This window comes from Xenopus tropicalis, chromosome 6 (assembly GCF_000004195.4).
Source record: "Xenopus tropicalis strain Nigerian chromosome 6, UCB_Xtro_10.0, whole genome shotgun sequence".
Taxonomy (NCBI): Eukaryota; Metazoa; Chordata; class Amphibia; order Anura; family Pipidae; genus Xenopus; species Xenopus tropicalis.
The window spans coordinates 29790116-29802713 of record NC_030682.2 but is presented as its reverse complement, the minus strand read 5'-3'; the positions used below and the strand labels follow the sequence as shown (position 1 = coordinate 29802713).

General features: G+C 37.7%; 1 protein-coding gene across 1 annotated transcript in view; it reads left to right on the top strand.

The window, feature by feature from the left end:
- The window catches only part of itga8 (integrin subunit alpha 8), a 107015-nt gene that overhangs the window by 26043 nt on the left and 68374 nt on the right, over window positions 1-12598 (top strand). The window contains exons 9-13 of the mRNA XM_002939028.5: window positions 1105-1148; window positions 1878-1934; window positions 4778-4830; window positions 6089-6294; window positions 6724-6915. Of these exons, the coding sequence (XP_002939074.2) occupies window positions 1105-1148; window positions 1878-1934; window positions 4778-4830; window positions 6089-6294; window positions 6724-6915 (552 nt within the window). The remainder of the gene's footprint in view (window positions 1-1104; window positions 1149-1877; window positions 1935-4777; window positions 4831-6088; window positions 6295-6723; window positions 6916-12598) is intronic.

Here is a 12598-nt window from a genome sequence, read left to right as displayed (position 1 = left end):
TGATTGTCCTGAATACAGGAGCCGTCATGGTGTTCTCTTGTCTGGCAAACCTCAGCTATAAAAATAAAATTGCTATGGATTTAGTACATAGTTTTGTAAGGCTTAAGGTGTATTATACATGAAACCATAATACCACAATGATAGGAAATCTCCTATTAACTGCCCTATACCAATAATGCATGCTAAAACTTTATTTATATAACGTTATTTATCTAGAATCTAAGGCCCCCACCTGTCCTTCCAGTTAGGGCCATTGGGCTCCTTGACATAAGAACAAAGTACTTCAATGTTGTCCAGTTATTAAAGAGTTTGCTCAATACGTGCAAACATAAATGAGCTCTAGAATCTCATTGTTAAAATGTGTTCTTAAAGGATACTTTGGCATCCATGTGCAACATTTCATTTTAAGTCAGGAAACTATTTACAATAGTTTTCTGACTTTGTAATAGTATGCATACCGTATGTGTCAGTACCGCTTGTGAAAATATAATGATACACAGTTAATCAGCCTCAGTTTGCCTTATTGTGTTTTCAGTTTGAAGGAGAAGGAAAGGGTTAATTATGAGAGGTTTGCAATTTGCTAGGCTAACCTCAAAACTAAGAGCAGCAATCCTGTTCGCTGAAAAACTCACTGCCCCTGTACTAGTCTAGAGAGCACTATGCCGATATGAAAAATGAAAAAGCAGCAGCTGAAAAAAGGTGACTTTTACTCAAGTGCACTCGGCACTATGCCAATATGTTATCTTTGTTCCCAGAGATCCCTTGCAGCTACCCTTTGCTGTGTGTTATACAGTAAAATAGCAATGTAGGCGCCAAAAGCTGTTTTTTTCATTTCTTTGAATGCGCACTTGCTCAGGGTATCAGAAAAGATCACCAGAAAGGATTGAAATGGCAGCACTCACTAACATAATACCCGTGGGTGGTGTGTTTCTTAGGAGGATGAGCGCCAGCCCAGGGATAGAGCTTAGTGATTATAATCACTGCTTGGTGCCTCACAAATTGGCAGCTTCCCCCCAGTTATAAACTATATTCCTTTGTATTGTAGGAATATTGCAGAAAGTTGGATTTTCCTAACTTGTTTTTTCATTTTGCTTTTCATTACAGAGGTGGTTGCCGGAGTTCCAAGGGGAGCACAAAACTTTGGATATGTATGTTTTATTATTTGAACACAGACCTATCCATTAGATCATTTTATAACAATACGTGTTTTCTCTAAGTTTTCTTTATATATAATACCCCATATGTAATGAAAGGCACTAACTTTGCCCAGTAACAGTAACCTATAGCAACCAATAAGATGTTTGCTTTTAAACAGGTGACCAATAAATTCTACCTGCTGATTGTTTGCTATTGGTTACTGCTCCTGGGCAAACCTAGCACCTTTTATTAAATAACCCCCAATATCTCCTACTCACTTATATTAACTGATACTTTTATTGTAGCTTCCCTTTCCCCCCCAATATGAGCACAGCTCATATCAGCATTGAGACAAATTGAGAAAAAACCTTTCACTCCCTTGTAGCATTTGATTGGCTACTTTCGGTACTACTGTGATTATTGTTAAAGTAATAGTGAAGAGTGAAAAGTAACACACACATATATATATATATATATATTGCTAATTTGAGTTTTTCTTTAAAATGAGATGGATAAAATGGATATTGAAGGCACCCCTATTACACTAGGCCAGAATGTAAGCAGGTACTCAGATACCATTAATGCAACAAGTGAAATATACATAAGTCCCCATGGGTGGATGCCACACCTCACTTACAGGGCCACCTACAGGAGCAATCCTTAGATATTTCTAATGCATGTATTTCAAAAAAGCATATATAAGATGTTGCCATTATTATTCCTCATTCTGTCTCTTTTAGGTCTCTATCATCAATTCAACTGACATGACCTTCATTCAGAACTTTACAGGTGACCAGGTAACGTTTCAAGTTGGTAGGAATGTTGTAAATACCTTGATTAGTGGACTGATTATTTTTGTTCACATCATGAAATCAAAAGGGCTGGACACCAATGTTCCTTGTAAGCTTTTAAGCTGTATCTAGCTAATCATCCTATGATTAAGTGCCTAACAGCACAAAACGCGTAAGGCTTTTTATGGACATGTAATTATTCTACAGTAAAGCTACATTGATTTTACTATACCCTGTCAATATTGGATTGATCATGTCCCTGCCTTTTTTGGATTCACGGTTTAATCATCCTAGGTGCCTAGGTGCTTTTATTACAAGAGACGGTTTTTGAGGTATTTGACCTGTATGGCTGCATTGGGCCTCACATGGACAGTATAGCAACATTAAGGTTTCTATTATTCCCCATTTCCAGGGAATTTAGATTTTTAAATAAAAGGAAAGAATATCTGGCTATGATCTTAAAAGGGTGTGGTTTAAGTTGGAAGGGTGTGGTTTAATAGGAAGTGGTAAAAAGGTGTGACATTTTTTAGTTTTTTGGGTTTTTTTTGCATGCCATTTTACATTCCCACTTCTCCCTGTATGTCCCCAGATTTCACTTTGAAATTGTGCCAACCTAACAGTGTATGTATATTTAATAGAATAAAATGGATGGTACTAGATATGTGCCCAAAAGTATACAATTACAGAGAAGATCACATTTTGTAAAGTATATACATTGGCTCTGTGATTGTTGTATATGTAATGCGTATGCAGCATTGTCCTATGATGTTTATTTGAATGGACTTTGATTAATGTTTCCACATAAACTACAGGTTAGAAGTAAGTACTAAAACAATATCATCATATACAGTATCTAAAACTGATCTTATATTTGTTATGCTTGGAGACACTTTATTTTATCTTTAGTAGGATGTGAGATCACAAAAAATGTTGAAAGGTTGGCCTAAGAACTGTAAAACATTGTAAAGTTGCAACCATTTATAGACATAACACAAGAAAAATAATACATTTGAAGGAGCACCACGATGGTCAGTCTGCTTTGGTCTAGACGTTCAGTGCATGATTTTCTAAGCATAGAAAAGTTTCATTTCATTGTTTTTAAAGTCCTGAATGTTTCCAAAATTGATCTGTTACAGAAGTAGCCACTTTTTTTCTTACCATAGCATAGATGGGAACCACCTCTAATAAGGAAATATCAACTCAAAAATGACTAAAACATTGAAGAAAATATTTTCAAACTCATGCCAATAGAAACAGTCTCCTAATCCCATGGCATTGAAAGCCAGCTTGGCGTGACACAAACACATAGCTTTGCATAGAAATAACTAGAACATTTAATGAATACCAAATAAGAACATTTACAAAGCTCCACTGCAGGACATCTCAGAAGGACATGTTTGATCCAATAAAATCTTTTTGAAGTGGCCCATGTGCCATCTTGTTACTGGCATTTTCCTTTGGGTGCATGGTCTTGCAAAGAGTAGCCAGTGAGGTCAGTTTGATGTGGGCCAAAAGTATCCAAAAGCCATTTGCTGTGAAACAAGTGTTTATGCATGGAAACCTGAGGTTTGGATTCACAATTGACTAAAGAAACATGCAAGGAGCATCACCAACCTGACCTAAAGGGGAACTCCACCTAAAGACAAATTAAGCTTTTGAAAGTAAACATAATTACAAGCAACTTTGCAATATACATCAATTTAAAAATATGTAGCATTTTCCTGGCTTGTAATATAATAATAATAATATGGTTTGGAACAGTTATCTTAGCCCAGCCAACCGTTCTCTTGCTGATCTGGCTGACTACTTTGACTTTCCTCAGCCTCCCTTCAGCCTGTATCCTTCTAATCCCACAATTCCCTGCACATGTGATGTCAATAAGGAAATGAACATCACAGTACAATGCATTGTGGGTTATGTGATTATTGTCTATAAGCTGTGGAGGAGTTGTTACAGTTTGTAACATCAGTGGTTTAGTCCCTCCTTCCCTATCAGGATTTTAAATGATGCAGAAAGAGTAGAACTGGTTTCAGCTGGATTTTAGCATATAACAATTGTATTTATTTATACTTTTTGAAGGAACATATTACAGTGATAGGTACTGTATATTAAAGGTTTCTCTATTGTGTGGGGCTCTTTTATAAATTTTGGTTTGGATGCCGGAGTTCCCCTTTAATATCTCTTATGGTTGAACTCTTGCAGGGGACACATGGATCAGTCTTCGATTACATATATGTATATTGACAACAACTCAATCCAGATACTTATATTAATGAGCTAATACCATGGATATCAAAATCCAACCCTACCAGTTGTTTATCACTATACAACTGGAGGGCTTTGTGTAATATTTACTATTCATACTTATGGTTAAGGCTTATTAACTTGAACAAAGTTCTTTAATCTGTTGTATTTCGTACACAACAATGTTCTGTCTTTGGTTTATGGTTAGTATGGTGCTTTTGCTTTCTTGCTGTGATTTTCAGTCCTTTGCTGCTAATCAATATCCTTCTGATAATTTAATGCCCCCAAGCCGGTTGTGCTTGTATTGTGAAAATAGCAAATTACATAAATGGAGAGGTGGCTCTTGAAAGAAATAAGGAATAAACAGACAAGCAAGTTAGTTAATAACACCTTTATAAAAATGAAGGAAAGCTCTCCAACAGAAATATAATTACAAAATAAATATTTCCATTACCTAAACAGAGAACAGTTGGACAGAAATATCTTGTTTCAAGTCTTCATGAATGCTGCTGTTAATACGTTTATATTCTGAACTGTATTGTTAATGTGTAATGTGTAACAAAAGCCATCCGCGTTAATATATTTCAATGTGGTTCCATTTATAGATGGCCTCTTACTTTGGATACACTGTTGCTGTGTCAGATGTAAACAATGACGGGTATGTTAATACTATCCCTAAATGTTTGGGCAACACTTAATCACCTGCGTGACGTCTAGCGTTTAAATAAACTGAAAGATTAATGTCTGGCTCTTAATATCTGTCAGAATAGGCTGGTGGGCTAAAGAAATGATGTATTTACATTTTTCTGTGTTACAGAAGTATTAAAAAAAAGAACAAACAACAACAAAAAAAACCTGATGGTCAAATACAACACAATCTGTGATCATTTAAGTTCTCTGACTATATAAATTTGTGCATATATTTTCTGCATATATCTAATCTATTATGCATACTACAAAACATTTCAGTAATTTTAAGAAATATTTTATTTTGGTTTTATATGTCATCAAACAGCAAAACATGTTGACTAATTGCATTGTTGGCGCATTGATAAAAATTACATATTGCACCCCATTAACTTTTTAGCATTTATGAATCATAGCCCAGATAATTGCTGCTGGCAATATTCTAGGGCAGTTTATGGGAATTTCAACATATAAAAAATACATTTAGAATATTTATAGTAAGTAGGACAAACCTTGGCTGTTCAAACTACAGTCAGGGCCATAGCTACCATATAGACCAATAGGTCCATGCCCTAGGCAGCAGCCTTAGGTGGGTGGCCCACGAGTGCCTATATGGTAAATATAAAAATCTCCCAAAAATAAATCCCCCAAGGCCTCTGCTGGATACTTGCTTATAAATCCAGGGGCAGAGTTGTGGGGGAGGGGGGTACCTTCTTGTCCAGCAGGACAGACAGGCCACCTGCGCAAGCACCAATTGCGGGAGAAGAGGGCCAGCTGAGGTCCCTGGGGCAGCACCAGATATATATACTGCCCTGACTACAGCACAACTTTAGCAATAATTTATAGAATGCTATAGTGTTACCATTTTGTCCTACTGTTGCCATATTGGCCTCTTCCCTCCCTACTTGTAGCTTCTGCACTCATCCAACATTATTCTGACCCTGTAATTATAGCAGTGCCAGAAGTTAAGTAAAGAGAATGAGTTGCCCTATAGTGTTAGTATGTATGTATTATTATTATTAATATTAACATTTATTTATAAAGCGCCAACATATTCTGCAGAGTACAATAAGTGGGTTACATACATTGGGCATACAGAGTAACAAATAAAGCAATCAATAACCGATACAAGAGGTGAAGAGAGCCCTGCCCAAAAGAGCTTACAATCTACAAGATATGTATGTATATGACTGAAATCCCGCTAACTAGAAGAGTCTTTCCCCTTGCAGGTTGGATGATATCTTAGTTGGAGCCCCACTTTTCATGGATCGAGAATTCGAGAGCAATCCAAGGGAGGTTGGAAAAGTCTACTTGTACATGCAAGAAAGCGCTCTTGAATTTAGAGACCCCCAAGTACTGAAAGGCACAGAAGTCTTTGGGAGATTTGGTAGTGCTATTGCCCATTTAGGCGATCTTAATCAAGATGGATACAATGGTAAATATTGTTTTCTAATTGCTTTCTAAATAATATTATAAATAATATTCCTTGCATGGTCAGCCTTTTAAGCATTACATTGGGTAGCTGTGAAACATGATCCCTCTTATTATGGTGTAAAGGTCCAGCAACAAAGAATCCCTAGATGTTCTTGCAAATATTCTGGCTAGCTTATTCCCTACCTACTCCTTACTCTTTGGGAATATATGAAGATGTTTCTTCTTTGCAGTGTTTTGTGTTCTAGTGTTCATAAAACATTGGTCAAAATTAATTTGGTAAAAATGACTGCGTACACTTTCTATATTTCTATCACTTTCTCTAGTTCCTAATATATTATTATTCTTTAAATAGAACTTAGTTTTATTGTCGATCAAATTACATATATAAGATTGCACTGATTTTATGTCTTGGGGGTGTTTTGTTTTGCAGACATTGCAGTTGGCTCACCATTTGCGGGGGAAGACAGAAAAGGCAGAGTGTTTATCTACAATGGGAACAGCAATGGGTTAAACACAGATACCTCCCAGATACTGGAAGGAGCTTGGGCCTCGCAGTCAATGCCTGCTGGATTTGGCTTTACGCTGAGAGGCGATTCAGACATAGACAAAAACGATTACCCAGGTATATTATTTATTGTTTTAATAGTGCTTGAAGAAGGTAATTCCATCTGTCCGTTGTCTGGAAATCCCATCATATCCACTATACTCTTGGCGGAAGTGATTGTCAAAAAATTCTGAAAGAAGCCAGGCCAGTTCCCCCCCCCACTCCCCCTTCAACCTGACAGCTTTCCTGACATTTGGAAATGTTAGATGTAACCAGATTACTAGCACTTTTCCTGTCAGGAAATTTAACATGAGCCTAACATTTATATTAAGCAAGGCTATGCAAGTTAATAGACTATTTAATTGTGAGATTATTTGCTGAAAAAATGTTTTTCGATTATGGCATTATGAAAAGGGAGGAACATAATCCGGGGGAATGTTAAAGCTTCAGCTGTCTGCATCCGTATCGTTTATAGGTCCCGCATTATTCTTTATGTGGGGGCAGAGGTTTTTGATATACTAAAAGCTATGTAACTGGACCTGATGCAATTGGACTTATTTTGTTAAATCCAAAGTACAGGCTTGAGATACAGAATTTGAGTGCATTTTCCACCTTAGTCGCCAGTAGAAATAACCTTGTATTGGGCACATGTTGAACTTGCACGTGATACAACTTGAAAATATGGGAAAATCCCTTTGCACTCGTATGTACCGTACCATACTAATGATCCCCCAGGGAATACCTGCTACACAGATTAAATTTACACATCAAGTGACTTTCCAAGCTTTATTAGAAGACCCCTGTACGATTCTAGTTACTTAACTCCAGTTAAGCTTTAAACCATTGGATAAAATATATCAATGTCAGCAACAAAATAATAACTTTGCTTTGCTAAAACAAAGTAGATTTTTTTCATTTAACATTTCCTTAGATGAGGAGTAGGCAGTCAGATAAGCTACCAGAAGGTGACTGCTAACAGTCTAGTGCAGGGCTGTCCAACTGGTGGCCCGTGAGCTGGATGTGGCCCTCCAGGGTATTTTTATGGCCATGTGCCTGTCTAATGGCTCCATAGACTGCTGTGTATGATATGATCAATTTGAAGTAACTTGGCCCACAAACATGCAGTTTGCCAACTAACTGGCCCACTACATGAAAATAGTTGAGCAGCATTAGTCTGGGGGTCACTGAGGCCACCTGGTTGAAAGATGAACAGTCCAATGAGGAACTTCTGTTTTGGTTCATTGTTTTAATTGCAGACAATGATATTTTGAAATAACTCATTTGAAGCATGACTTTTGCAATCCAAAATAGAGGGATATTCTTGTAAATCCTTAAGTGTGCAAAATTAATCCGTGTACAAGGTATTCACTAGGCGATCATTTATTCTGCTGGGAGGATCCACTTTAGAAGAAAATGTTTTGAATAATACTGCCCCATGGACTTTTTCTATAGTTAGTGTTGGTTCCAGTTTGGGTTGAGTTCTTTATAGAAGTCTTACAGCACCAAGGATCTGGCCAGGCTTAACATGCTGCAAATATATTCATGTCACTTGATACTTGCCTGGCTCCCTCTCTGTTGCTGGAGGCCCAAGCCATGTATGTCACTGATGGGAGTAGTTGATGGGAGTTGGGATAGAGCCAGGACATGAAGTAGGGGGCTGATGTTTGGGTGGTTAGATCTGTAATGTACTATTGCAGCTGTAGCACGGTACAACAGCTTAATTACCCAGTTCCATTACATAGAAGTTCATTCTTTTGCATGCTTTAGGTGCCCTTCATACACTTTAATGGAAATATATGACTTGGCCTTTAGCAAAACAGAAGTTTAAACCAATTAGAAATGTTTCATTGTAAACGCAAACATTCTTACTGATTATTGTTTATTAATGTATTTAGAGACAACTACAAATCTCGCCCAGTGATGTTTTCTTTTACTTAATGCCCCTGCCATAGAAATAATAACTGCGATGCTATCATCATAACTCAGAAGGACGTAGGAGCCGACGAGTTTCCTGCACCTTCCCACAAGTGAATATGTTAACTGATATGTTTAAAACTTGCAAATGAATCATTTCCTTTGCACTAATAAATTATAGGCTTACGGGCTGCTATTTATTTGTGTTGCCGAGGCTCTTGTGACCTGCTGCGTTAACATAGTAGCAGTTTCCAATATCAGATCTGACTTTTCCTTTAAGCATTATAACCCTGTCTGACTTCATTAATCACTTGCCATATGTGCACTCAGCACTGTATGTCACTCTGAACACATTACTTGGCCAAATCAGTTTGTCTTCCTTAATAAGAGAACTGTTAAACCAAAATTCAAGGAAATATTTTATTTAGAGAGTGCTGACATATTCTGCAGCACTTTAAACATTAAGATATAGCATGCACTTGAGCTCCGGGGGAGCTTACAATCTAAGGTCCCTATCATACACATTATGGTTAGTTTTGCCAACAGCCAGTTGGTTTTTGGAGTGTGGGGGGAACTAGAAAGAAGCCCACCCAAGCAGATTGAGGACAACAGATAGTGCCCTGACTGGAATTGAACCTAGGAGCCCAAGGCAGCAGCGCTAACCACGGCACTACCATACTGCCTATGTCCATCCCTGTTTCCATGATAATAGTATAGTCTCTACAATAGATTTATAAAAAACCTTTATCTATCAGTTGCTTTGGCAGGACTACACATTGACATTGTCAAGGTTTTGTAGTGAAGAGTTTTTGAATAACGCAAATTAAAAGTGGTCCATACACCACACTCCATAACCACAAGGGGGCTGGGGAAAAGGAAGGCCAGAAAAGTCATGAGGTCCTACTATCAAAGTGATTTATGTGGGGCAAATCTCTCCATTACGGCATAAACCTGTGGTCAGTTAGGAGAGTCCTGGAAGTTTTGGATTTAGTTAGCTTTTTGCATTTTAATTTTTGACAGATATGAATATTACAACTCATAACTATTTCATTGGTTTACTGAAACTTGATTTACTTGAAAAGCAAATTGTGGTACTGTACCTTTAATGGATAAGTGAATTTTTTAAATTGGGGGTCCTTGAGGTCACCCCTTCAGGCCTGGTTACAAACAAAACAAAGATGGTTTGTTGTTAATGAATGTATACAGAGCGCACATTGTTTAGATAATATAAATAAAGATGTGGTCCTTAGGGGCATAAACCTCATTCTGTGTACATATGACATACCATCCCTGCTTTATGCCTGGGTAATGGATGTCAGTGTCTTTAAAGTTTGCAACATTTTCCTATTGGTTACAAATGACCCCCCCCAACAATTTATCCTTTTCAGTGTTCCTATATTGCACAATTGCCACTTGCAGTTCTGTATCATCGCTAGCATGCACATTTAGAATGAGGAAATGGATCTGGGTAAGCATGGGTGAATGTGTGAGAAAGTGGAAATATTCTTAGGGGCAATTGCTTACCAGGAGCAGGGGGCAAAGTACAATTTTTTAATGCAAATTAACATTTTTTTAGCCACAATGCAGCATATTTTCCCAGAATTCCAGCATTTTTTTGCAAATCCCAATTGCAACTGATGCATAAATACAAATGCAACTGCACACACATTTCCAACACACTGCATTAAAAAAACATTCATCTGTAGGGTCTGTTGAGTCTGCTGGGGGAACCTACAAACCGTCACTACATAAAGGGTGGCAGTAGCGCCAGGGTTTCCTATGATCAATAGATGCGCTTTCGCAAGATTCAACAGAACTGGCCGGACAGACATACAATGGCGCTTGGCGCAAATATGCATATTTGCAAATAATGTGTTTGGACCAAAGTATCTTTAACAATGTTGGCCAACATATGCATCCATTTTAGTTGTTGTAAATTACCTTTTATGTGTTATTAAAGAATTAGTGACCAATTTATTATAAATAGACCAGAGGAATCCAGAAAAAGTCCCAGTTCTGCCCTATGGAGTGGTAATTCTCAGGGGTGAAGATTTTAAGGCATTAAGACAGTGACATAACTGTGGTCGCGGGGGGCCCAAGGAACTGAGCAGTCTGGACTGCAGAGTCTGTTGTACAGATCCCAAGGGGGCGGGGACATGAGGGGGCAGGTGGGCAGGTAGCGGGAGAAGCAGGTCCGGTGGGCTGTGTGTGCCGGGACCCTCTGAATATGTGGTACAATGCAGTTATTTTTGTGGTACAATGCAGTTATGCCACACAGATACTGTCATAAGTAATAAATAGTGATCATTTTGTAATAGAGTAGCTTTGGACAAAATAATTTACTTTGGAAAACATTATAGTTTATCTCCTGATATTCATGTGCCAATTTCTGCTTACTTTCTGGCAAGAAACAGCATTTCAGCAGAGATTCTAGATATACCATAAGGATTAGAGCCGTGTCTTACAAAACACATAGCAGGAAATACAGTGCTGCCTGGCGAGGTCTATGACTGATTAAGCTTAGTGTGGAAGATACAAATTCTGTCCAAAGGGGATCAATCAAACAACTGGATTTATATGTAAATATATGAAATCTAAACCTATGCTGTCATAGAAAATAATAGGAAAGTCTGTGTAATAATAAAATGGGATAATAAAAATGATTCATTATGTGCTGACAGTATCTTGCATACAAAACTACATGGGATCATTAAGACACAAAAAGGATGAATTATGTGATGAAAGCGTCCATATAATTTATAAAAGTAGAGATTACAGAGTGCGCATAGCATTCATATTTGCATTTATACACAAAAGTGAGAAAATCCATATTGCTTGGGTTAGCAGGAATGCTAAATTCTCAGCTGACTCCAATAAAAATGGCACTTATAGTGGTGGAGAATTTACTTTGTCACGTCAGGAGTATATACACTCTCTATCATTTCAGATACTTAGAGAGGGAATGATCGGGGCACACTAAGGGGCAGATTTATCAAAACCTGAGTTTATATCTTAATATATAAAAACGTACCCATGTTCTATTGATTCCTATGGGGTTTTTAGAAGAATATTAAATAATGGTTAAATGTTAGAACCCACCATTTGATAAATATGCTTCTCCTAATCATAATAAGGTATGACTAGAACATGGGTAAGCTTTAATGTATTATACTCTAAACTCACATTTTAATAAATCTGCCCCTAAAAGTATTTTGATGTAGATGCTATAGTTCCCTTCACAATGCAGCTTACAGAGTGACAGCATGAGTTGTGGGTCTGTTAAAGAACCAGAGCAGAAGGTCTTACTTTTATTTTCAAAGTTGTGGGGTAACCTGATCTGGATATGAAAGGAAAGTCCTCTCTCTAGGTGCTCAGACAATTAACAGAACCCCGATGGCTGATAAGAAATTGCTTTGAGCAGACAGAGCTCTGGTGGGAGCGTAGGTTGCCCATGGGATGTCTGTTGTACTTGGCAATGCCCACCTTAATAAAGAAAACATATGAAAATAAAACACATTATTGCAAGTAAAACATCTTTGTATGGTTATAGCCTTGCCCCGATGTCGGATTTCAGTTTAATGTGAAGGTTTCCAGTTCCTGCTAATGAGATATGACATCCCAGCAATCATTGGATTTTCCCCTCCCTTTACTCAACTCTGAAAGAGACGCACAGAGATGTCCAGATAGCATTTTAGTTCTTAGCACTAGTCACTGATGCTCATGTTTATATATATGTCCCTCAGATTACTGGACAGACCACAAGAAAAACAATCAAGCACAAATCACTCTAGTGGGACATTGGCTTAATACTCTTGTCACTAAGCTGTCAGTTAGGGGGGCCTCATTC